The sequence below is a fragment of the Sylvia atricapilla genome, chromosome 3, assembly GCF_009819655.1.
Source record: "Sylvia atricapilla isolate bSylAtr1 chromosome 3, bSylAtr1.pri, whole genome shotgun sequence".
NCBI lineage: Eukaryota > Metazoa > Chordata > Aves > Passeriformes > Sylviidae > Sylvia > Sylvia atricapilla.
Genome location: NC_089142.1, coordinates 28,615,969 through 28,642,444, shown reverse-complemented (window position 1 = coordinate 28,642,444; position 26,476 = coordinate 28,615,969). Strand labels below are relative to the sequence as shown.

General features: G+C 36.2%; 1 protein-coding gene across 1 annotated transcript in view; it reads right to left on the bottom strand.

Moving 5' to 3' along the window:
• Window positions 1–739: 739 nt before the first annotated feature.
• The window catches only part of ADGRB3 (adhesion G protein-coupled receptor B3), a 446,784-nt gene continuing 421,047 nt past the window's right edge, over window positions 740–26,476 (bottom strand). Inside the window, exons 26-31 of the mRNA XM_066314980.1 lie at window positions 26,083–26,178; window positions 24,676–24,715; window positions 21,510–22,153; window positions 11,813–11,848; window positions 3,485–3,589; window positions 740–1,559 (exon numbers count right to left, since the gene is read on the bottom strand). Coding sequence (XP_066171077.1) covers window positions 1,371–1,559; window positions 3,485–3,589; window positions 11,813–11,848; window positions 21,510–22,153; window positions 24,676–24,715; window positions 26,083–26,178 — 1,110 coding nt within the window. The 3' untranslated portion in view covers window positions 740–1,370. The remainder of the gene's footprint in view (window positions 1,560–3,484; window positions 3,590–11,812; window positions 11,849–21,509; window positions 22,154–24,675; window positions 24,716–26,082; window positions 26,179–26,476) is intronic.

The following is a 26,476-nucleotide window of genomic DNA, read 5'->3' as shown; positions in this document are numbered from 1 at the left end:
TCTATTCTTGTCTTTTTCTTCCTAAGCAGATTGGTGGTCGTGTTTTCTTCCTCTCTTAAGATCAGCTAGTAGGCTGAAGCATATTCACTTTTGTACAGGAGGAACCAAAATAGTTTTTGAAACTTTTTTTCTAGAACTATGACATCTGAAGATTTGAGATATCCTTCCATTTATGTCCCCCACAACTATGCTGTGATGAGATTTTTGGAGATCTGGTTTTGATTGTATGCATAGAAAAGATGTAAGATGAAGCCAACTAATTTGGTTTTGGGTTTGGTTCATTGTTTTGTTTTAATCTAAAATACTCAGGAACTTTTTTATCTTGAGATTATTTTTTGTTATACAGCAAGAAGACCATGCATGAGATACAATTATTCTAAGCCAGTGTTTTCTTTGGCTGCTATTCTAAATCAGTGTTTTCTTTGGGTGCTGTGCATTGAAACTTAACTTATTTTTCCTTACTTGTATTTCTAAAACCAGACAAAAATTCTTATATAATGGAAAATTTGTAATAGTATTCTGACAAATCCAATTTATGTGGTACATTTTTGGGAAAAAACCCTAAGAAAATGCAGAATGGCTACAAGCCTACTAATATAATTTAGAAACTTTTTTCAGAAACTATATACAATATACAAAACTGCAAATACATATTCAATATTTGTGTTTTATAGAAAATTTTACAAATATTCAAATTTAAGAGAAACAATATGGAATAAAATGCACTAGGAAACTGATATGTAGACAAAGGTTTATTTACACCATACAACATTTTAAATATTTTATACACAGCTGCAGCAGAGAAAGCTATTTTGAGCTTTCCAGAGAAAACTGCAATAATAAAGATGTGAAATATATTATTCATATAAAAGTGAGATTATTACTTTATTGCATTTAAAGCAATGAAGAATGTAGCTCAACAGACATTCATTTAATGACAAAAACTTTGCTTTTATATTATAAAGTAAAAAGTGTAGTAATGGCCAAACAGACTGTTATAAACTTTAAAAACTGCATAAATATATACATTGTGCTTCATGGTGAAGTTTTTTGAAAACTAAACCAAATGAAGCTGTTACAACATGAATCGTTGCTTGAGGTTTATCTATAAAGATTACCTTACAAATCCATTCCACGGGTACTTACAACACACGATGGTAAGAATTGTACACCTGGTTCTCCACTAGCTGCACTAGTGGGAATATACTGTACGAAAAAAACCACTGACATTTGGCACAGGAAGAGCCTGACATAAAGGAGTTGCAATGTTCAGACAGGAGTGTCAGGATAGTCAGGATTCCCAAAGTCTTTTTATTGTCAGTGCAATGAATTATTTTTACTTTGTTTCTGTTTTGTTCAGTTCCTTTTTGTTAAACTTCTGTTTGAAAGTCACCTTCTTGCACATCTAAAGGCAAGTTCAGACACTTCTCCCATTCTGCTGGTCTGAGTTCTAAAGCATCTTTTGCCTCTGTGTCTAATACATTTATCGTTGTATAGTGTTGGTAGTCACCTGTGGTTTTGAAACTGTCCCATGGAGCCTTGCTCGGTCCTGAGTTCTCCTGAAGACCAAAGAAAGAAGAATTAAAATCAAGGATGAAATAATGCAGTTTCCATTTATAAGGCTGATTGCTGACGTGCTCTCATGAGACACAGAAGCTGGAGAAGGGAAATGGCTTTGCAGGGAGCCAGGCTGGCGGGTGCTCGGCACCGCTGAGACTTTTTCTCTGCGAACAATCAACACTTTGGCAGGCCCCTCACCTGAGCTGCCAGCTAAGCCCTTTCTTTCACAAGAACCAATGTGTGAGGAATGGGCTGAGAGATCCAGTACCAATAGACATCCTTCTAAGAGTGGGAGAAAAGTGGGAGAAGAGTGTAGAAAAGAGGGAGAAGAGAAAGGAAAGTAACTGAGAAGAGTCTGTTGCCTGAAATATGGAGAGGTTTGAAACAGAGACTGCCAGCTGGATTTTAAATTGTGGCAGATGCATGGCAGAATGACAGAAACCTTGAAAATACTGTGAGAACCATCTCCCCTTACAGGCTGATGAGTGATGAGCTCACGTATATTAGGATTAACAAACTGAAAGGTGGTTATGATTCTACTGATTTTTTTTTTTTTTAATGTTAGGTTTTATAAGGGAAAAGACTTTATGGACCAATTTAATTAGAGATTTCTGCTGTAACATGATGGGTGGGATTTAGTTGCTTAAAATGCAATATTTTTGCACCATCTAAGCCTCTGGACTTTCTGCTTGATCTCCAACTATCTTTCATGAAAGGTGCAGATCTCCTTCGAATCCTGTATCATCACCACCTGTACTGTGCTGTAAACCAAGACCTCTGTCTGAAATAGCCTGAGATGCCTATATTTAGGTACCTGGATCACTCTCTGACTGTCTCACAAACAGACCATTCCTCTAGGCAGCTTTTATTAGCAGACCTTTCAAAAGCACAGCACCAATGTGAAACAGAGTAAACACAACTCTTCCACTGAGATTCCCTTTGAGATTTTGAATTAATTCAAGCTTTATGTGAATAGCAAATCTCAAGTAGGGAGACAAATGAAAACTTTACGTCAGCTGATCTCAAAAGGGGGAGTAAGCGATACAAAATAACACGTAATACAGATAAAGGTTCATCAAAGAATCAGGGCTAAATTTCTGCTGGATTAAGATGATGTAAATGATGTAAATCCATTGGCCTCACATCTGCTTAATACCTCTTCTTCATGTCTGAGAGCAGCTCTTCTGAAAAAGTTATAGAATACAATGATTCTATCTCAGTTCCATTTAATATACAATTTTCACATTATAAAATTATACAAAAATTATTACTAATCAAAATATTACTGATAAAAATATGTCAGACTAAATTAGATGTTTTAATTAGGCAGCATCCACTATTTCCTTGCTCTCATTATCAGATGTAGTCAGGGTATTGTGCATGTGTGCAGGAGTGCATGTGTATAAATTTGAATTAGGATGAGAGCAGCCTCAACTTAGGATGATTTCATTTTCGCTTTTCCCATGGTAAATATTTATAAACCTATTATGGAAAAGGCATGGCACTACAGAGATCTCATGTGCTTTCTGGACAATTGCTTGTATAGGTATATTTATCTGGACTTCTTTGTAATATCAAACTTATTATCTCCTTGCAGAACTAGAGGAAAAGCCTTATTGGTCTAATATCAGTGAGCTGCTTTCTCTGTATAAAGGCCCTTAGACACAGTAGGCACATACAGATTTGCAACGTATTCCCCTCATACATAATCATCTATAATGATGTTAGTGAGTTAGTTATGGTCCAATTGTAGAATGTAATGAGTCTCATCATAGGTTGGGTTCCTGAAAATAGCTTTGGTTCTCATTTCTGAGGTACCTAAAGGTGAAGTCTTCTCAGGAAATGTACTGAAGTCAAAAGGTTCTTGTTTCATTGTTGTTGTTTAGGATTCACCATATTTTAAATATAACAGAAGGACACTTACCATACTGCCTGATTTTGGTACATCCCGAAATCTGTCCAGAGTCTGAAATTTCTGATTTAACTCTTGAAACAATTCCATATGCCTCTTTCTTGTATGCATGACCTTCTGCAAAATGGAATATACTTGCTTATATTTATAATTGAATCTGTTTGGTTTTTTTTTTTTTTTTTTTTTTTTAAGAGAAGCATTACTTTTCCAACATAATAAAGTAAATTGAATTTGGCAGGGCCATCTTTTCCCTATAGATTTGAACAATGGAAGTGAATTGCCCTGGCCCTTCTTTCTACTGCATTTAATGTTCCTCCTGCATCCAAGAGACTGTTTTTAACCCTACGTTTATTGAGTTGCTGAAATTAGGGGCCACTGTTTTTATGCTAGCTCGGAAGTACCCTGAAAGTAATGGCAATTTCTCAAAAGAATATTTCTCTTGTGTATCAAGAATATTTCCTAGAACTTCTGTTTTCAGCATGGATGCTTACATTTTAATTTCTATAGGAAAGCAACAGCACTTTTTTATGGTCCCTGTTGGAATAATTTTTATGAGAACACTGAACTCAGAAATTTTGGCTCAAAATGGAAAATCCCCAAATGTTACGTCTTTTTAATTAGACATCTTCTTGTCATTCAAATCATCATAAAATGCAGTTGAAATTGCATTCATATTAAGAAAAGTAGGCACTTTTTTTTTCAATTTTACTTGCATTCTTATTTCATGGACAAAGAAATTGGAAACCACCCTCCCTCTAGCCCATGCCAAGGGCACTCTTCCACAGAAAGTAGTTATATGACACTCCTGTGGAAGACGAGGAGACCCCAAAGACCCCGCACAATTCTCACACCTCAGTGGACAGGTCTCAGCCATATATCTGCTTGGGCAGCTACTTGGAGAGTGAAGCCTGTTTTGAGGCCTAGATTGTAAAGTATGCCTATCAGAGCTGTTTTAAAAGAAATTCATGCTCAGTTATAGATTCAGAGCAGCCTCTGGAGCCAAGCTGAAGGCCACTTACTGTTTGACTACTCTCATGGTTCTGTGGTCTGAATGGTCTGGGAATGGGAGGGTCTGAGGATGCTTCATCTCAATTCAACAGTGGATGGGCTTAGTTTTATTTTTCTTAAGCTTTGTAGCTGCTTGAACTTGAATTACAGCCAGGACATCAGCCAGGAATGCTGACAGATGAGGTGCAGGACACAGGTCTTTGTGCAAGTTCTGATTTTGTGTCTGATTTTCCCTGGAGTTGTGAGTGAAACCCTACAAACTTATGTATGTGGTGCTTGAGTGCGACCCTTTCCATCAAGTAACACTCCTGCCAAGCCTAGGTTAGTACCTTTGAAAATGGAGTGGCAATAGCTGACTCTCAATATTTCTTCATCAATGCCAAATCTATCTTGCATTTGCATTATGCTGTTATAGATTTCATGAAACATCACTGCTCTTTTGGCCAGGCATTTCTACTGCTATGCTGTAATACCCAAATTAGCCTTAATACAGCCACAGGACAGCTTGAGAATTTGTTCACTTCTGAGAAAAGGAATTTGGCAATATGTCTCACAAAAGACACATGAGACATCATCAATTAAAGACCTATTAACCTGAGTTGTGGGGTGAATAAGGGAAAACCTTCTGCAGAATTTGGTAATAAACTCCTTGCAAAAGGTAATTTAACTAGATATAGCTATCTAAATTTATGAGGAGAGTTTCACTTAAAGTGACTTCCTAGGGATTCTTTTAAGATTTTGCTGCTATGGTAGACAGAGTATATAGCAATTTTCATATACATAAAACTAAAAAAAAAAAAAAAAAAAAAAAAAAAAAAAGGCTCTACCTCAAAGATTATTATTGGTTGAAATAAGGAGACATAGCCATAGGAATAAAACAGTTTTGTTGGGTTAAAACACTAGTTCTAAAAAGCAGGAAATAACATAAGGCTGTGAAAAAAAGTATCTCCATTTGGGAGCTTTTTAGTAGAAAGCTGGGAATATAGAGAATGGTACTTTCTGATATCTTTTCCTTAATCGTGTACCCAAGATGTCATTAAACAGCAAATATGAATAATGCAAATGTCTTACTCAGTTCATTACATTATTCCTGACGAGAAGCAGGTGGGAGGAGAAATAAAATACTTGCACCGGGAAGTCTGCCAGAAAAAAAATCTTTACATTTTATTCTTAATAGCAGCATGACTGGTATGAACATGTACCCATGGATCTTTTGGTTACTTTGTGTTTTCCTGGCTTCCATTCCATAATGCCTACCCACTGACACCCACTCCCTCCCTACTGCTTAGAAAGAACAATCTGAACTGAAGGTGCAGTAACTTAAATTTCCAACTTTAACTCTTAATTTCTAGACTTCTTTAAAATTTCTGGTTAGAAAGCACCATCTTCTTTCTAGAAAATATGCTGTTGGTAACTTTATTATGAGAAAACAACCTACAAAATATTTGTAGTGCATTATTCTGTTTTCTCCATTAAATGGGCAATGTGGATAACACCCCTTTATTAATCCTAGAAATCCTAATTTTTAACAATACAGTGCTGGAGATCTTGACCACTAATACTAGGATGATTTTCAGGATCTGAAAAGGATGGAAACTGAAATTTTGCTGCCCTTTCTTCTTTAGGTGCAGCTTTACAGCTGTCCATTGATGCTGCATCCCTGCCAGAAGCACCAGAGTTAGCCATCAGGCTGCAGACACACATCTTCTTGTGGTGTCTCCTGAAGGTTCCATAACTCTTGCACCTCACACCCTAAAGAGGGTCAAGCTGAATCAACACCCCTTCCACATTTCTACCCACACTCTTAAGTCAGATAGAGTGTGTGTTTTGAAGGGACTACACCTTACTCTGATGACCACCTTCTCACAGGAAAGGATTCAGAGTGCGGATGGCTGTCAGCACAATGGGCAGAACTTCAAACATACTCAGCTCCCTTTTTTTTTAATGATAGGGCTTTAGCTCAAGACAAATATACTCATGAATATTTCATGACACCCCACCTGCATTACTGTACTCAGATTTGGGGTTCCCAACATAAGGTCCGTGTCCTGTTGGAGTGAGTGTAGTGGAGGGTGACAAAGATGATCAGAGGGCTGGAGGACCTCTCCTATGAATCCAGACTGGGAGAACTGGGGCTGTTCAGCCTGGAGATGAGAAAGCTTTGGGGAGATCTTACAGCAGCCTTGCAGTACCTAAGGAGGGCCTACAAGAAAGCTGGAGAAGGATTTTTTACAAGAACATAGAGTGATAAGGACAAGTGGTGATGGCTTTAAGCTGAAAAAGGGTAGATTTAGATTAGATATAGAAAAAAAAACCTTTTATGATGAAGGTTATGAGACACTGGAACAGGTTGCTAGAGAAGTTGTGGATGCCCCATTCCTGAAAGTGTTAAAGGCCAGGTTGGATGAGGCTCAGCCTGGTCTAATGGAAGGTGTTCCTGCCAGTGGCTGGGGCTTGGCTCTGGATGATCTTTAAGGGCCCTTTCAACCTAGGCTATTCAATGATTCTATGATTTGTGGCCAATCTCATAAATAACAATATCATCATCATCACCACTACCAGGAAATTTGATTTGCTTTGGAGATTTCCTACATTGTCACAGTTAAAAATGTTCTTTCAAATCTTGTACAAAGCAGCTAAGTTAAAAGAACAGACGGGGAAATGCCTTCCCAACTCTCTAATGGAAACATGCTGTCTTTTCAAGATGTTATAGGTATGATTAGTTGCCAAACTTGGGAAGAGGAAATAATTTTTCCTGGCAGGCATATTTTTTTTTAACCTTTGCCTTCAAGAGATGTCTTCAGGTTAGTAAGAGAATGATTTAAAACTTTTGTGAGTTATAATGGTATTATAATATACAGCTATGGCAGATGAAATTCTGAAACAATGCAGCTCCAGCAATTGGTGATGAATTTAACATTATTGTTGGTGCAAGTCTACTGATCTGTTGAATGGAAAGAAGATAGTCTAGTATTCACACTTGTCCTGTGTATCCTTGCTCTCCCTCAGAGCTAGAGATGACTTGAATCCTCGGGATCAGGATAATAAAGCATTTTCTAAATTATTTGGCATAAATGTTGGTAGCAGAGTAGATCCAATGAATGACTGACAGAAATGAGAGAGTAGGGTGACTGGGGAAATTCAAAAGTCAGACTCTCTCATAGATTTTAAAGGTAATTGTGATCTTGAATCCTAAAACACATGCCAATAGTACTGTTTAGCTCTCCTGTATGTTTTTGTAATTGCCAGCATACAGCTATTATAAAGCCCTCCTGGGAATTTCTACAGCATCTGTATTTCTGTTCAACATAATTAGAATGAATTTTATTTGATCTGACAGCTAACTGTTAGTGCTGAGACTTAATGAAAAAGCTACCTGTCCAGCTCTAGAGAAAAAATGACAGGAGTTGGAGGGCACTTAGCTGGGGTTAGCACAGCCAGTGGCAGCAAGGATCCAAAATGTCCAGACCAATAATTTTGCTAATGTTTTGGACACCAGACTGCACGTATGAGTCCAAACCTATCTTTATTAATAGCAAGAAAAGAGCTGTAAATTTGTTCTATGTTGACTGCTCATTTAGCAAACTTCAAAGTTCAACTAGATTAGTCAGTGTTTCACAAAATCTAACTGTGGACAGTATATCATATAGCAGAAATACTTCCTGCTGACAGACTAAGCCCTGTTTGTTACACTGTCTTTATTTATTTTTTTCCCTACATGAAGGGATAATTTAAGAATGTATTGGTAAGCTATTTAAAAAGGGAAAACAAGATACAGGTGCCCAGTTTTGAGGCCCTCCTCTTAACCAGAGGGTTAGAGGCTTCACTTGAGATCTATGGTAAGTGCTTGCCAGTTTTGATGTCATCCTTTTCGCTCTCCTTTTCTTTTGACTGAGACACATTTTCTGTAACAGAACCCACAAAGACACTGCTTCACTACTTCCACTGCTTATAATCCATTGTAAAGGCCCTTAAAACTACATCTGTATTTCTGAATGTACTGAGGATAACAGAGAGAGAGAGAGAGGATTTTGTGATGTTATGTAGTCTTAGTCTAGCTGTGTTCACATTGCATAGCAGCTGGCTTTGTGTTTCTTCTGTAGCTCTTGGAGAAAAACGACCTTTCTTGTATTTTCTTTAATGTATTTTTATTGTTTTTCTTTATTAATAAATTATTTATATTAAGGTGAATGTTCAATTGGAAGCCACTAGAATAGTATGAAACCATGACTATACAGTAATAAGTCAAACATGTCCAAGGCTATTCTCTGGCAACATTTAACATGGAATGTTCTCCATGATCACTAAATTTTATTAAATTCTCCTATTTCCCCAAATAAAAGGTCTAAAACCGAATTGTCTATTGTGAATGGAACCCAGATTGAACTGAATCCCTTAATGACACTCAATAACTTCTTGGAGAGATAAGGGTGGTCCAGACTAGAACAGTGAAGGTCTTTCTAAAAATTAATCCATTTGAAAGTTGGCATTTTAGGCACCCAGAAATATTTCCTCAAATGTCTAATTTATTAAGATAGACATAGCCTGAGTATTTGTCTTGAATGTATATAGAGATACATATGTGAAAGGTTGAGGGTACGAGACTGCAAGAGAGAGTGTTAAAAGGAAAAGTACACCCTTATCCCACCCTTGTCCACACTGCATACTTAACATTTGTTATCTTCACAACCACATCCATGTCATTCTATGATTTGGTATCCTCAGATATATGGAAGGGCATTGTCTCAGAGAGTGCCAGCTGGCACTGGTCACAGGCAAAGCAGAGAAAGTGTTAAACATTTAAAAAGTATATTCAATCCCTTTGGCTTGACCTTACCTCCAGACTGTATTCCATTATGCAGTCAAACTGCTCTGGGGTATCCAAAGAACAGCATTTTTGGCCACATCACCCTATCTCAACATTTGTTGGCTTTTTAATTTTATTTTACCTTAGACAGCCATGCTATGTGTAAGGATACAGGAAAGCCCACAGTCTTAATTAGAAGAATCATAAAGCTGGGAGGTGAGACCGGGTTAGTCTGCACCAATACTCATAAAACACAGTAGCAACTGGCACAGTATTGCTGATGCTCTCAGCTCCTCAGGACTCACTCCCAATTGCCCCATCCTTTCTTTTTTACAAAAAATATATTTTCCTGCATTTTAATAGTAATTCTAAAAGTACTAGGTCATGGAACGATAATATTGCAAAAAGTTAAGAAAAATATGTAAATAAATAACAACACAAAGCTGGGGGCAGTGGCTGATACTTCAGAGGGCTCTGCAGCCCTTCAGAAGGACCAGGACAGGTTGGAGAGATGGGCAGAGAACTGTCTGAAATTCAACAGAGAAAAGCGCAGAGTTCTGCACATGGGGAAGAATAATCCCCTGCACCAGGACAGGCTGGGCACTGACCTGCTTGAGAGCAGCTCGGCAGAGCAAGTCCTGGTGGTGTTCTAATGGACAACAAGCTCCCCATGAGCCAGCAGTGCCCTTGTGGCCAAGAAGGCCAGTGGGATCCTGGGGTGCATTAAGGAGACCGTTGCCAGCAGGTCTAGGGAAGTGATCCTGCCTCTCTACTCAGCCCTGGTGAGGCCACATCTGGAGTGCTGGTTCCAGTTCTGGGCTCCTCAGTACAACAGGGACATGGAGCTCCTGGAGCAGGTCCAGTGGAGGGCAAAAAAGATGACTAAGGGATTGGAGCACTTTTTTTATGAAAGGATTGAGGGAACTGGGCCAGTTCAGCCTTGAAAACAGACAACTGAGACCTTATCACTGTCTATCAGTATCTAAAAGGTGGAGTTGAGGAGGTTTTTCTTCTTGGTGGTGCCAAGGTTAACAGGTAAAGGGCAGAAACTGATGCACAGATAGTTCACCTGAATATGAGGAAGAATTTCTTTCTGTGCAGGTGACTTTGCACTGGCACAGACTGCCCAGAGAGGTTGTGGAGTCTCCCTCATTGGAGCCATTCAAGAGCAATCTGGACTCAGTCCTGTGCCATGTGCTCTATGTGCTTGAGCAGGGAAGTTGGACCAGGCGACCCACTGTGGTCCCTTCAAACATGACCCATTTTGTGAGTCTGTGAAACCATGTGAGTCAAGAGAAAGTGTGTAATGGAATTCTGTCTCTTGAGAGCAGAACGTGTACCACATTGTTGGTGTTTATTGGTGTTGGATTATGTTCCTGAGTGACAGGAGGAATGTTTTAGTATCTGTTGCCATAGAGAATGCTCTCATTGTGATAGTTCTACTTTTCAGTGACAAAACCAGTAAATTTTAGAATTCTTTATGTCACTACAGTTACCAAACTTCTGACTGAATTTAATTTTAGAGTTGCTTGCTCACCAGAATTTTGTTATTGTTTCATGTTTTTCTTCTTCCTTTCTATGCATTTATCCTAAAGCATATTTAGGGTAATTGCAAACAGGGGAGTTTTTGATGTTATGGTTGGTAGGTGCTGATCACAGACTTTCAAATTTTAACCCAGGATCTGTAGGTTCCATACAAATGTTCAGCTTCTTCGGTGACACACATAATGAATTATATCAAACTATTTCTATGCATGACTAGACAACTTATGTGAAAACCTCAAATTACAAACAGCGCCTTGAAAACTAACTGCTGTATTCCTTCTGGTAGAAATCAGAGAAAAAGCCATTTCAAACAAATCTCTAAGAGACTTAATAATATTGACTGAGATAGGAAAAAAATGGTCATTAATGAACATAACTAGACCTTCTCACTCAACAGGATCTAAGTTGGAAATTATGCACATCCAATCTACAGGACCTTACATGAAATTAATTTTTTATATAGCATATGATCCATAAGCTTTGACACCTGCCGCACTACATCATTTAAAACTTGACACATTCATAATCACTACTTGAATGTGAAAGCTGTATTTCAGTAAAGTAGCATAGAAGAAAGATAAAAAGAAATTATTGAAAATCTCTTGAGCAAAGCAAACTTCTGCTGTGATTTAGCCTGTCCGATAAAAGTGTCACGCTTTTTCACTAAGTAGATAGCCAGAAAAAAAAGAATAAAAATAAAATAAAAAACCAAACCCAGATGAAAATGAAGAGGCAAAGAATTTAAAAACTGAAATCATGATGGTTAATATTGCAATATGACAGTTTGATCTCAGAATATTTTGCAAACAAGTTGCACCAAAGTAGTTTTAATGAATTGTTCATCATGTTCTGTACAGTACCAATTGAACAACCCTATCGCATCTACTATGCCAGAAGGCTAAAATCTGCTAAAATGAACACTTCACATTTACTTTTAGGAAAATACTTTTAGTATTCAGGAATAATTCAGTAAAACTTACTTCAAAGTCAAGGTCCGAATAACGTGATTTTCTTCTCTATTAAGCAGTAAAAAAAAAGAAAGAAGAGGTTTTATTAACAAGGGGACTATTCAAATCATATTAATGAGTCTAAATAACATTCTTGTTTTCCCATCAGGTATATATTAGGTAGTTTTTAAGAAGATATAGATTATATCTTGGTAATTTAAGATTAATGTGTGACTTTGCATAGTTTATTAGAACCAGTTTAATCATATTTTCTCTGAAATAAACCAGACTGCATTTCACTGGGATGCATAATGTGCATGTTATTTGCATGCAATTGAACCTGTTGGTGTATAAAATATTTCTATACTTTCTGGGGTATTTGAAAATTATCATCATATTTATATATTTTTACACAGGTACCTATACATTTCTATGATTTAGACTTTTTATAAGTTTACAGAAATTGATTCTTTCCTCGATCAGGCTTACATTGGTACAACTCCATTGATTTTAATGGAATAAATGACAGCAAAATCAAGCCGAAGCCATAGCTTCAGCTTGTTTCTTTGCAATGACAATCTGAATGGAGAAAGCAATGACTTTGTTTTAAACTTATGACAAATCTGATTCAAAGCATCTGATATAAAGCAAGAATGATTTACTAGTGAAGTAATCACTTGTATAAAATGCAACAGAATATGATTGCTTAGACATGTCACAAATAATTTAGCACAGAATTTTTTTAGATTCAAAAAGAAACCAATTGTAAAGTCAAATTATATCAAAAAGAAGCAGAAATATTATAAAGAAGGGATAAAAATATATTTTTTATTTTAAAGTTGGAAATTAAATGGCTTGCAATAGATTAAAGAGATGTAGAAAGAAGAAGCTAGGTGGTGAGAGCTGAAAAGAATGCAAAAAACTTGAGAATGAAAAACCGATACATTCACCTTCACGAAAGAGGGTTAAAGAAGAAAAAAGTACTCCCAAAGCTCAAAAGGTTTGCTGCTAAAGTTTAACCCTCATTTTTATGATGACTTTAAGTCACAGTGAAGGAACCTTTTCACACTGCACTTAATTTCTTCAGTGAAGAAGAATCAAACTCACTAAGTCAAGAGGAAGAATGTTTCTGATTTTGATTTTATTTGGTTTAACAAACCTGCAGGTTTTAGTAAGCTGCTTTGTTTTCCTGAAATTGAAAGGAATGATTTTACAAATCTTTCAGCTATAAAAAGCAAAAGATGTTTTGTCTCTGAGCCCTTGATTATACCACTTTGTGACACGTTGTCTGGTTTTGTAGTAAAATTTTAATGCTCCAAGCCACAATAATATAAGGAATATTACTATGACACTGTCGACACTGTTGCCTAAAGGGCTCTGAGGCTCTATAAAAGAACAGTCTAAGTTAAAACAACCAACAAAACAAGCTTTAGAGAAGCTATATTTAATCATCAAGGCCTGATTTAAAGAGAATCTATGCATTTGTGATGAGGAATGATCTACTTTTAAGGTGCAGTTAGACCATATCTACCACTGAAAAGGCTCAGTGGTTACAAAACAAGAAACATGTACAACAGATAATGCAGTGAAGTTTACAGGAGTAACTTTGAAACATGTTTGAAAAAGCTATTTTAAGTTAGAGTTCAGAAATAAACCTGATACCATTGAACCCTAAGTAAAAATATAGCAAATTTAGGAAAAAATGTGCAGTTTTCTAAGTACAGTGATTTGTAAAATTGAAACATTGTAAATTGCTTTAAGTGTGCTTGACTGCAGTGACAATACTCCTGGCATAGCTGGATTATTTAGTTTTACACCCAGACAACTCTATCACTGTTTACCTGGTGAAAATATGTATCTAACAGACTGCAAAATGTTCAGTTGTGCCACCTGTCAGAGACAGGCAAGTGCTGCAATTTTGCTGTTAGCTCACACCAGTTATGACCAAACAGGTTATATACCACAGGTTTTTCTCAGTGAGGATTTTTGTAGGGCTCAACAAGAACCTATCACAAAAGCACTTATTTTAAACTTATACAGTAAGGAACATCTGTTCTGTGCTTGTTCTTCACTTTTTTTGCATGGCTGCATACAATGAAATACAAGTGCTGCCTGTTCTCCTAAACATGAAACGTGTGCAACTGCCACAGGAGCAGCAAAGTTCTGCAAGTTTTGAAAACCAAAGTATGCTGGTTATAAATGTGATCCTGAACCAAGGAAACTTATTTACAATATTGTCACTGACACCACTAGGTACCTGATCAGGTCCTCCTGGCTGCTATATCACTGTCCTGAAATGACAGCAGTGTTATTTTTTGAGAGAGGGAAAGTATTCAGAAGCATGAAGTCATTGGGAAAGTTACAAGGATGAAGGACTTTCCCTTCAGTCTCAACTGGAAGTTGAAATTTTAGTCAGTTTTCTAGTTTCTGTATGATATATAACAACCATGAAAATAATTATATTAATTGCAACTGCAAATATTCTTCTCTTCTTATATGAAATTTGTTATATCTCTTTTGGCTGATGAAAATGGAGTTTTCCACACATACCTAAATGCTTTCAGAAATCTCTAGCTCATTCTACACATTAAAATGACAGAAGACAACTAAATGGAGTAAGGGGGAAATTTCCTTGTGTCAAATGAGCTGCTGAACTGGTCACACCAATATGTTTCTTTTCAAAAAGCTCTTCCCTTTATGCACCTGCAAAACTGAGAATTATCTTAGCAACAGAAAAATTACACTGGAAGCTGGTGGGTTTTTCCCAAGGATCAGTTCAAGATTCCCTTGAGTATTAAAAGAATAAAAGTAACAAAAAACTGTAAAGTATATTATCTATGGTTTGCCTCATTTAGTATTTTGTATTTTACCAGGTTCTGCTATGATGTTTCAAGAATGATATAGACAAGGGCAAGTATAAAATGATATTTCTACTACAATATCTTCCATAAGTCTTCAGTAGTTTACGAATTGCCTTGGTAGGAGCTTATTCTGGAATCTAAAATGTGCTGGGGTAGTGAATTCCACAATTTAAATATGTAAAACATAACAAAGAGAATTATGTTGTTTATCCCTTTGACATTTCATTTGATGTTCCTCTTTTTGATATTATAGGAGATATAAATAATAGTTTCCTATTTGCTCCTCACTCATCTGTTCTCCAAGCTGAAGAGCCCCAAATGCTGGAGAATTGCAAGGGGCAGTAGTAATAAAGGGACTTTATAAAACCTGAAGATCCATGCAATTAGTCAGCGGCTGGGAGCTACCAGGTATAAGTCTGAAAAAAATGAGGGGTATGGGTAGGCTTCAACCCATGTACAATTACAAATGCTACAAAAAAGAGATCAATTTAAGCAGGCAAGGGTGTGATAGACCTCTTTGTCAACTCCAGTGACAGTTCTGCATTCCTGCTTTACACTGGAAGGAGCCAAATCATGCCTGTAAACTGGGGAAATTTCAGAGGAGAGTAGCATAAAAAAGTACTTTTAGGAGGAAAGGATAGAAGAGTGATGCAGATTTGTGTAATTTTGTCTCCGGAAGAAGCAAACAGAAGCTTGTACAGAAACCTTAGAAGGATATAAACACTGATAAACAAAAATTGGTATGGGAAAAACCTGGAAAAAAATCAGAATTGGTATTGGGAAGAAAGTAAGTTTATGCAACAATGCAATCATTGCTAAGGGAAACAGTGGAAGCCCTTCACTCTAATCTTGAAAGTGAAGTTTGACTATGTTCTAGAGAAATACATTGTAGAAAGTGTTCTTGCATTGACAGAAAAAGTGACCTGACAAGAATTTTTCCATCTCTGATTTCTATGGCTCTTTAATCTTAATTGATAAAACCCATTTTATATAGAAATCCCCCCCCTCCGCTACCCTTCATGCCAGAGCCAAAATAAAACTCTGTGAAAAGAGATTTGTGGTAGTAATTGATTTTAAATAAATTTTACTTAATGCTAATCATGTATAGCTTCTCTATGTAATTCCAGAACAACTTTAAACTCTGCTGAGGAACAAAAAAAGAATTTCAAAGAATAATTTCCATACACCAGCACACACTAATCCACTGGCACCAGGAAAGAGTCGCTCCTACTAAAAGACTAATAAAACCCCTCTCCATGTCTGTAAAATAACAAATGCCTGTTTTTCTCCTTATTCTATTTGAATTACAGCACTATCTGATTAATTACATCAGATACTCCTAAAGATATTTGCATTGTGCAAAGCATAATTGAAACCAGAGATACCATATTATAGTGAGGGCTATAACCATGCTTCCATTAATATAAAGTCTTACTATCAGCAGTTTGTATTCACTCTGAGATGAGATTTTACATGCAAGATCTTAGCCTGAGGAGGATTTTTTCCCCAGTACAAATGTAAAGACAAATCTTTTTTGGTCCTCAGAGATATAAAGGTGGAATGTGGATAGACGTTTTTGATTTAAAATGCCTTTTGTCTGTATGTAACTGAAAAACACTCCAGTTTTTGAATAGAAAACTATTGGCTACTGGTTCATAACATGAACTGGACATAAAGCCGGCAAATTTTCACAGAAAAGTGAATTTAATGTGGAAATTTTAAGTCTTTAAAACACAAAGGCAAATTTAGTTCACCAACACACAGCGCAAACATAACTTCAAAGATCTCACCTTGAAAGTATTCTAACAAATTATTGTGGCCTGCTGCTCCCTGTTTCTTATGGGCCAGCCTGCATATTTATTTGCTCAATCAACTAACTATTTGCTTTGTGTTTCTGAATGCTTTGAGGGAAAAAAGCATCCAGAAAAAAGCTACGCACCTGTTAAATAGACAGTAATAACATGAAGTCGGCAATATATGCTGAACTTCGTAAGACTGACTAAAATTTCAGTTCTTCACATCTTCAGTCACTACAATAAACTCTACCTGATTCTACCCCCACTTCTGTAAGATAACCTGAAAATAAGCTGCAATAATTTCTGAAGTCAGAGGACTCTGAGGCCTACTCACTCAAGTGAAAGAAAGACAGGGTTGCTATAGGCGTAGACTTCATTTCACTGAGAGTCACAAAATTGGCAAGAGCTGTCTCCACAGCTTATTGAAGAATGAAATGAGGAATGGGAGGGATAGAAATCTAAAATACAGAATTCCTGAAAATAAATGCAATGTGGAAACATGATAAAGAAGAAATTCCTGTGGTGCTCGTCTCTCTATTTTTGTTCCCTTTTTTTTACTTCTCATGTCATAAATCAGAATGACTTCATACCATTTTGCTTTTGTTCTGCCTGATGCTCTGGTACTTTATTGATGAGACTGACTGTTTTAACTTTGTATTTTTTCTTCCCTTTCCTGGTCTGGGGATTTTATTATTATTATCATTATTATTTTAGACCTTGTTTCTTCCCTGCTATTTTTCTCTCTTTCTTCCTAATACCTTCATTTTGTTTTCTCTCCATTTCTGCCATATTCCCACCTTTTTTTTAATTGTTTTTTTTTTCTCCTCTTTACCTATCTTTATTTTTCCTTTGCACTTCACCAGACTTAAAATATATTATTTTCTCAGCTGTAACAGTATTTTCTTCCTTGAGTGCCCTGTCAGTGATTTGGCCAAGGATCTACAGAGTGGACTGTCTTTGAATGTACTAAGAGCTCTCATAAAATGAATACAGAAGGATTATTTTGGTCACACAATCAACTTACTACACATAAAGATCTCACAGCAGAATCTGAGACAGAAAAATAAAGAAGATATGAAGCTGGAAAGAGTATTCCAGTTCTTCACAGGACAAATAATTTGTGAAGTCCTTTCCTTCCTGTTCCTATAAGGCAGGTGACATGTTTTCCCCCTTTAATAAATGCTTCAATTCTCTTTCTTTGCATATTCTTAGTTTTATAATTTTTATAGTGTTTGTCTTCTTTCAGCTCTTTTCCATTTCTGCTCACACTACACCAACCATAGTTCCCTTCAAAGAACCATTTATTTTTCTTCCACAAAGGTAACAATACAAGTCTCTTCACAGGTATCTACTTCTTCATCCATTTTTTTCCCAGTAAAAAGAGATGGATTACTTATCCTGGAGATATGTTTCCCAGATCAGCTTCTTTCTCTGCCTTCCTCTGCATCTAAATGTCTGGGAATGCAATACTTCACTTCAAAGTATTTTCATTTAATGAGCAAAACACTCAGTATACATATTCAAAACAAAAACCATTCCAAAATACTGTATTGAGTGTTTTCTTCATAAAAATCAATTGAATTGAAGGGGCATACTTCAAGCCACTTTGATGCCAAGGTAGCAAGAGCCAAAGCCAGTTTTAATCTGTGCATATAAGAGATGTGCAGGAGATTGACCAGATGTTTGATTAGTCCTCCTCAGAAACTCTGTGATGCGCTAACATGCCTGCCTGTGCCTATAATCATGTAAGTACCGTTGGGTGAGTACCAAATAAAATAAAAATCACCAGTTTGCACACTGTGAATCTTCACATCCCTAAATTTATATTTAGCTAAATTTATATTTAGCTACGTAAATATTACGACATTTTCAAACTATCTTTTGAAAATAAAATTCTTCCATACATAATAAAGCATTTAATTTTTCACATCTAAGCATTTCCTTCAGAAAAAAAAAATAAAGATATAAAAGTTTTAGAAGAAAGTTTGTGACACACAGTAGAATTCATCTGGCTACATTTAGGACATCAACATTTTTGATGCTTGTGTTTGAACTACTGGCTCATTTTATGGAATCTGAAAAGAGACACCAGCACTGAGACATGTCATCCTGAAGCAGATGTCTAAAAGTGACCTAAAATTGGCTATTTGTCTCAATTAACTCTATAGGGGAGCCAAATGTGAAGAGCTCTTTTTCCATTACAGAAGGGGAATGTCTACATTTAGATATATAATGGTAGGGGTGGTAGATCCTCCCTTCAGAGTTAGAAGTCAGGATGTAAGTTTTTTGTGCTGATACTGTAGCTGTGTTCCAACTACAAGCTGATAGGAGGGGGAAGTTTCTACTGCTCAGGATCTTCTCCTTTAGAGCTGGTCTTGTGCCCTATCAGGATAAAGGTGGGCAGGGTGATCTTCAATGCCCTGCTGCAGGTTTTGCTGCTACATAACGTTGGACAAACCCTGTCTTTTGAAAAGTCTTGCAAATCCCTTGCCCTCCCTTTTCTACTTTCTTTAAGGCAGACACAAAAGTTAATCCAACTGGTCAGTTTTAGCCAATAACATTTTGGGCTTTACCTCAATCCTTGCTTCTTACACTGCATATGTAAAACCACATTCACATTCTTTATCTGGCTGTATCTACTTATCAGGATCTGCTTGAGACTCCAGTTTTCTTCTATACAGAATTTTCCCTCATGTTCTTATCTTCAGCTCAGCGCAGCAGATCCTTATCTTCAATTTAGCGCAGGACATCCTCAACAAGTAATGTTGGGAATCACAAAGGCAGACACAAAAGCTGATAGTATCATTCATTTCTGACCTGCCCTAATATCTGTGTTTTTTTCCTAATACATGGGATTATGCTGGGTTTGATGAGGCTTACAAACATAACTCACTTTCTGGACCAAAATACAGCCTGCTAAAACTAGCTTGCTAAACCCAAGTTAGAAGAGGCTATGTATTTACTATCCTATTATAGTTTACTACATTTTCTACAAAATGGCAAAAAGAAAACTACTATGCACTTAGTAGTCTCTTCTGAACATAAAAATGATATACAGAATGGTGACGAGATTCCTTGTCCACATCCCATTTTAGAGGTAAAGTTAAAATATGACAGAAACACAGAAAAATAACTTTAAAGAAGCAGTATATTATACTGACCAATTTTCAGGCCTATATTCCAAAGTGGTGTCAGAAACTATAATTTTGTGTATAATGGAGTAACTATTGTCATGATTTTTACAACTTAACTGAGATCTTTATTTTTTTTTTTTTCTTTTTTTTTTTTTTTTTTTTTCCCTTAGATGTCCTAGGTGAACTTTTTCACCAATGGAAGGAAAGAGGCATCACCACAAAATTAATTTAAGAGTGAATGGTATGGTGTCACAGACGTCCATCGTCTCAAAGAATTATGAATCTTCCTCACATATCCATATGTTTAATATTAACTGGGCTGGATTTAAGCTTCTATATCTGACAAAAATAATCTGAAAAACCATGTTGTAGATAGGTGGGAGAGCATACTGCTGGAAGGTGACCTCAGCTATTCTGCTTCTGGGGTTGCATTAAATTTGAGAACTCCTGTGCACCACCTGTGATCTATTAACTAATATACCTGAACTGGGGACAATAATTTCTACAATGCTGACTTGCTTTGAAAGAGCCTGTCTATCTGAGCAGTGAAAGGGCAAGAACTTAAACTATCTTTTAGAAATAATTTTGAAAATTTGTTCGAGACTATACATATTCACTTGAAAACAACAACCAAAAAATGGATAATTTTTGACTCCTTGCAGATCCCCACACTTCATTTTCTATTAATTTTTAAGTTAAATGAAGTCTTGTGAAAACTTCGGGTGATACACACACAATATAAACAGTAAGGAAAATATTTTGCTTTCAAAGCCTGTAAAGATATCTCTTGAAAAGGAAGTAAATTCTGATCATCTGCTCAAAATCTTTATAAAACTTCATCTAAAGAAAACGTCAACTCCATGTTAAAAGAAATGTCCGTAAGTATCCACTATTTATGAAGTATCAGCTACAGTTGCACCTAAAAATTTAAAAATCAGTCCGAGTCTCTATTTCCCTACACAGATGGGTGCAAACATTGTAGAGTAATAGCTAATGGCTTCAAGTTTGCACATACAGTAGAATTTTTTACCATGTGTAACTTCTTTCAGAGAATGAGTGAGTACCATGTTTTTTCTCATTTGTCTTTCTCTGTCCCAAAAAATGCCATGTTTCACAACATTTGACATGCTGGTGAAATGTATTCCCAGTTCTTAAGGAGTTCCAAGTATGAAATTAACTCCAGCTCACTCCTGGCTTTCATAGGCAAAAGCTTAGTAAGAATGGCAGCATTTGATACTTAGGTCTTAACAATTTATTTCAACAGTTTTCAATTTGAAAATGCTTAAATCCCACAGACAGATTGTAGTAACAACTGAAAGCCTTTTAAAGGCTTTTCAGTTCACTTTTGCAATCTGACTGAAGTCTGTGATACTCCACACGAAGCCCACCTGTACCTATTGCACACATCAATTGTACCAATGCCTGCATGCACTTGCAAACAAAACTAAATCAGTAAACGGTGAACTATTGGATGAAAGAATCCAAGATTTACACCAATGAGAGCAGAATCAGACCTATCATATCTGAGACAGATATGATTGTCAGCAATAACATGGCAAATATTTTCAACTGCATGTGCTTGCAGGTAGGGCAAATGATTAGCACGTGTATCTTGCAGGAATAGTTTTTCTTCTCATAGCAACACAGAATTTTCCAGTGGACTTTACCTGGTAGGTCACGAAATCCTCGGCAGTCGTGTGGAATGTTAAATCTCCAGAACTATATTTTTTCATACAGACTGGCTCTGAAACTTTAGTCTTGTTTTCTAGGTATAAACACTTCTGATAATAAGAGAAATATGAACAGCAGTGTATGATCCCAAACAATAATTTATACTGAATTAAAACAATAGCTTCACCCCTTAGACACAAGACACAATTTATTGTCTTATCATAAAATTAGAACAACAGAGCATGCAATTTGTTTATGCACCACTGACCTCTAAAGAGCTCATTGATATTGTGGATCCAGTTTCACTTCTTGATAATCCTGCATTGTCATCCAGCTCTGAGGCAATGAAATTCTTCACTGCTGTGCGGGGCTCAAATGGCAAACTCTGCATATGTTCTTGGGTGGGAAGATGCTGGTCTAAATTGATATTAAATTGGTCCATTACGGAGGGATTCATATTGAACTCGGGATTAACTTTGTAGTGCAACAGCCTTTCATGAGGCAAAGTATCCATGCCTATATTCATTTTGCTTTCATCCTTCAGTGATGGCTGGGTATTCACTGAGCCCCGGGGCATGACGATATAGTCGCTTTCTATCATCCGCTCTTGAGGATGGACTATGTCCATGTCTGCACCTCTCAAATTGTCGTCAGTGCATAAGTACACAGTCCTCCGCAGCTCACTGTTGTCTTTTTTCAAGCACTGATTGGCCAGTTCACTCATACTCATAGGCATGTGGAGACCTGTTGGTTGCTGGATGATGACTTTGGAGATGATGTTTCCAGGCAAGGTTGAATAGCTCATTCCTTCAGGGTTTGGTCCCTTTTCCTCCTCTTCATCATTTAGTGAAATTCTAGAAAGTGTTCCCGTTATAGTGGCTGCTCTGCAAGGTCCAATGTCTTTATGCAGAACTGTGGGTCAGAGAACAGGATTCTTACATCATGAAACGATATCAACCCAACACTGCCTTTTCTTGTGGCTTTATCTAGCAGTGCTTCTTTTACCAGTGCATCTTCCAAAATCTTTTCTTTACACTTTTTAACTTTTATTTTATAAATACTGTTTTTGAACAGCTTTTCTGTGGTTTTGGGTTTTTTGTTCTCTTAATCTACTGTGTATAACTGACACTGATCTCTGACTAGCTTCAGTCATTTATATGAATCAAAAAAAGCTTTATTTATTCCTTCTGACTTACATGGATTTTAGGTGGCTTACAGCTTAAGCACAAGTCTGCCATGTGGAACTCATTAAGAGTTTTCCAAAAAAATATATCTATATACATCTATGACATCTATACTGCCATTATTAACTCCACATAACCTCCTGGAAAATGTCAAACAGATTGTAAGGCAGAATCATTTTGTCAATCTATTGTAATGACCTACCATAAGATTATAACTCTGAGCATGTGTTCCTAAATGTTCCTTTTCACTGACTTTTAAAAACTATTCTCTGTTAAATTATGTTTTAAATGAAGGTGACAAAAGAATTACCACATTGGGAAGACATTTCATTGGTATCAGAAAGAATATTTTACTGTATCTCAAAGGGTTATAAAGAATATAAACATGTTTTATAGCAGAGTCATAACGCACTCTTTTGTTCTAGGCCTAGACTTTCCCCGTCAAACTTGTAGCAACATCCAACAATTTTTGTTGCGATGAGGTTTACATTTAAAAGTTACTAATCCTGTCATAAAATTCTAAATTTCCAGAAGCACTGAACAACGCCTTACAAAGCAAAGCATTTATTCAATCACAATTATTCATCTTAAAAAAAAAAAACCAAAACCAAAGTAAGTCTATAATACAATGCCTGCAATGAGGGAAAAAGGGTAGAAAGAAAAAGTAACCAATTACTTGGGTTATTACAGCTGGATGCAGTGATTTTCTGCTCCTGGGTGAAAATATTTTAATTCACACCAGTGCTATTTTATACAACAAAACTCAGCCCATGGGCTGAGACAGAAAGACAACTTGAAGTATCTAGGTATTACATTTACATCTCTTCTGGTTGCCCAAGGGCTCTGATGACCCAGATCCCCCAGCCTGTCAGTTCAGTGCATTTTTCCATAGCAAGCAGCTCATAAGACATCTGACTCTCCTTCCTCACACTAAACTAACTCTCATTTTTTTCCATTATTAAAAGAATAATTTGCCTCTAAATAACTGTGCACAAATACCTGATTTCAGTGGCTGCCTCATTGTTTCCAGTGACACTTGTTCCTACATTTCAAACAGTGAGCTATCAAATTTTTCATTACAGAAAGTGAGCTCAAATGCTTATCTAGTAAAGCCTGTTCATAACTGCATTCAGAGTCAATTTCCTTTAAAGGATGACTCTGACAAGGCCCTCAGCACTACAGAGCTGTGTTATCACAGGTGAGAAGCGAGAACTACATGGATAAATGCTGGATTTTTGTCTGCATTGGATGGTGACACACAGGCATTTGTGCTACAATTTGTGCACTATCCTTATTCCTCCAAAATACATGTGTGTATTAAAACTGATCTGCAGGGAAGAGCTAAGTCTATACAGCAAGAAACTCGATTGGCAGTTTTTTAGACGTGAGTGACTGGAAACTCAAACTTCACCTTAATGAGATCAGCTTTCTTGGCTCCACATATAGCCAGTGAAGAGTGTCCTTCAGGTGGCTGATGCAGAACAGCTAAATCAGGCTTCTGCTCTGACTCACACTGTGGAGAGGACACATTCACTCTTTCTCTTTCCCTTTATTAAAAGCTGAGGGTGTTTAGGCAAGATTGTTTCCCTATGAAAAACTGTCCTTTGCAGATATCTCCTAAATTAAAAAATTTTTGTAGATATTAAATAGTCATTTACTTTACACCGCACTATTTAAACAAGATTGGAAAATAAATAGCTCAAAATGTGTTGTCTTTAATATATGGAAACAAACATAGCCAACTGATTCAAGATCACAGTGAAATATCTTTAAAAAATCTGCAACTTTTCTCATTAAAGTGGAATAAAACTTAATTTCCTTAAACTATTGTTGATTTCACTTAGAATCCTATAAAACATGTCCTCTTTAAATAAATGCAAATTAATGCATACACAGCTGTCAAGATACACTAATTTTTATATTTTTATTATAGTAAAATGATGTTTTCACATTTGCTTGTGTACTGGGTAAGGCAAGCTTAATGTTAAGAATTATCTTCTTTCAACAACTATTCACTTTCTAATAGACAGTCAGGATATTGACTCCTTTCCAAATGCTGAGTTCTAGTTAATGGCCTTAGAAACAAAATTAAATAAATGTAATACAGTGACATAATTTTTCACATTTTCTTTTGTTCAAATTAATAAAAATGTCCTATGAATAGCTAAACCCCAATATTTTCCTGGTTTTCATTTCACAAAGAATTAGTGTAAGACTTTTGTTGGCTAAATACTCTCTCAAAGTTCTTACCTGACCGACAAGCAATGTCCACATCCTTCTCAAAATCAGTCTGTAACAAGAAACAGTGAAACAAGAACAGCCATTATTAATTCAACAATAAACCACAACACATTCTTTCCAACTAGCGCTTCCAAAATGTCCTACTTACAGAGTGACAGTCTCTTAAAAGTGGTTTCTTGTTGCTGAGAAGGTGAAGTGTACTGTTTTACAACAGCAGAGCTTTACAAAGTTTCCTAAAGTATAACTGGGTGGTTTTCAAAGTATGCTGCCTGACCAGAAAAAATAAAATAAAATAGGTGGGAGTATATAATTTTAATAAAATAATACAGTGTATAGTTTTCAATGTATATGGAAGAATAATTTCTACATCTCATCAAAGGGTCTTCTTTAAGGAAGCCTTTCATGGCTTTGTTATGAAAAGAAGTATGAAAAATAGCCTGCAATACAAATTACTGTGAAAAAGTGTAATTCAAATAGTCCATCCTTTTTGAAACTTCATTAATTTGTTACAAAGTGCTTATTTGATATGAAACATTGTCAATTCTAGCTATTTATGTAATCATATAAAATTTTTGTACTCCCTGAAAACAAATATTATTGATTTCATTGTGCAAAAATTAATTGTGAGAACTAAGAAAGAATCTTAACAGTTGGAAATCAAAGCACACTTATTCTAGTTAAAAACCCCTATTTATTCTGTTGAGGAATTTATTTACTTTTTCTTTTTATTTTCACAAGAAGTTTATTCCCTTCTAAATGTTCAGTAAAACTGATCTCTCTCTAGCTTGAGAAGTCCAAACATTAAATTATTTTTTGAGTCATCATTTTGAAGGGCATCTGCTTGCTGTACCTTGTGTTTTTGCTGAGCCTTGCATGTCTTTAGGGCCTGATTCTGACCATTATAGTCAATGACACACTGTTGTTCAAAGTGAATAGACCAATATGTTGTCTTAATATGTCACCTAATAATATTAGCAAAATTCATTCTCTCTTAATTTAACACACTAAATAGACTCCCCCTGCAGAATGTCTAGGTGTTTTTCCTTGTCTTGTTTGAGAACATTTTTCAAGATCTTGTGAAAGGAAATACATCAGCACTCTTTACATCAACACTAGAAAAAGTCCCCATATATTCTTATTTTTTATTTTCCTATGTCTTTCTTCTCTTATGAAAAAAATCTTATCTTTTGTACTAAAGAACACTGGTGGAAGATACTAATTCACTGTGCTCCTCTAAATAATCACACTAGTAATTTAAAACTCGCTAAGATATTTAATCAAGCAGATGATGACCTAAACAGTGTTTTGCTTAGGTGTTCATATTCAGCTATGCAAACTTGCCACAAACAATAGAGTAAGTTTTTCTTTTAGTCAGGAACACTAAATTTATATTCAAAGAAGAAAATAAAAGCTAACCATGATTTGAGCATGTCCATTAGGAAAAGAACTTGAAGAATCTGCATTGATTGGATCCTGGCAATTTCTTAGCCGACATCTGAATGCATCTTGAACCTGTGAAAAAAATATCTTATACTGATTCTCTTGTAACATAAGAGATTAAATTAACTCATATGGAATACAGTGCATGACTTTTCTTTAGCCCCCTTCATAAATCAGCGGCAATAAACATAAACACCTATTTCTGTCATTTCATACATTTGTTATATTTTGTGGCTGCTATAAATTTGTCAGTCCATCACATCAAGACCACAGAATTATTTTTATGTATAGCCAGAATGAAGTATTAGACAGTGACTATATGGTATTTAAGGCAAATTCACCTTGGTGGTAGAATTTGGCTTTGTCTTGC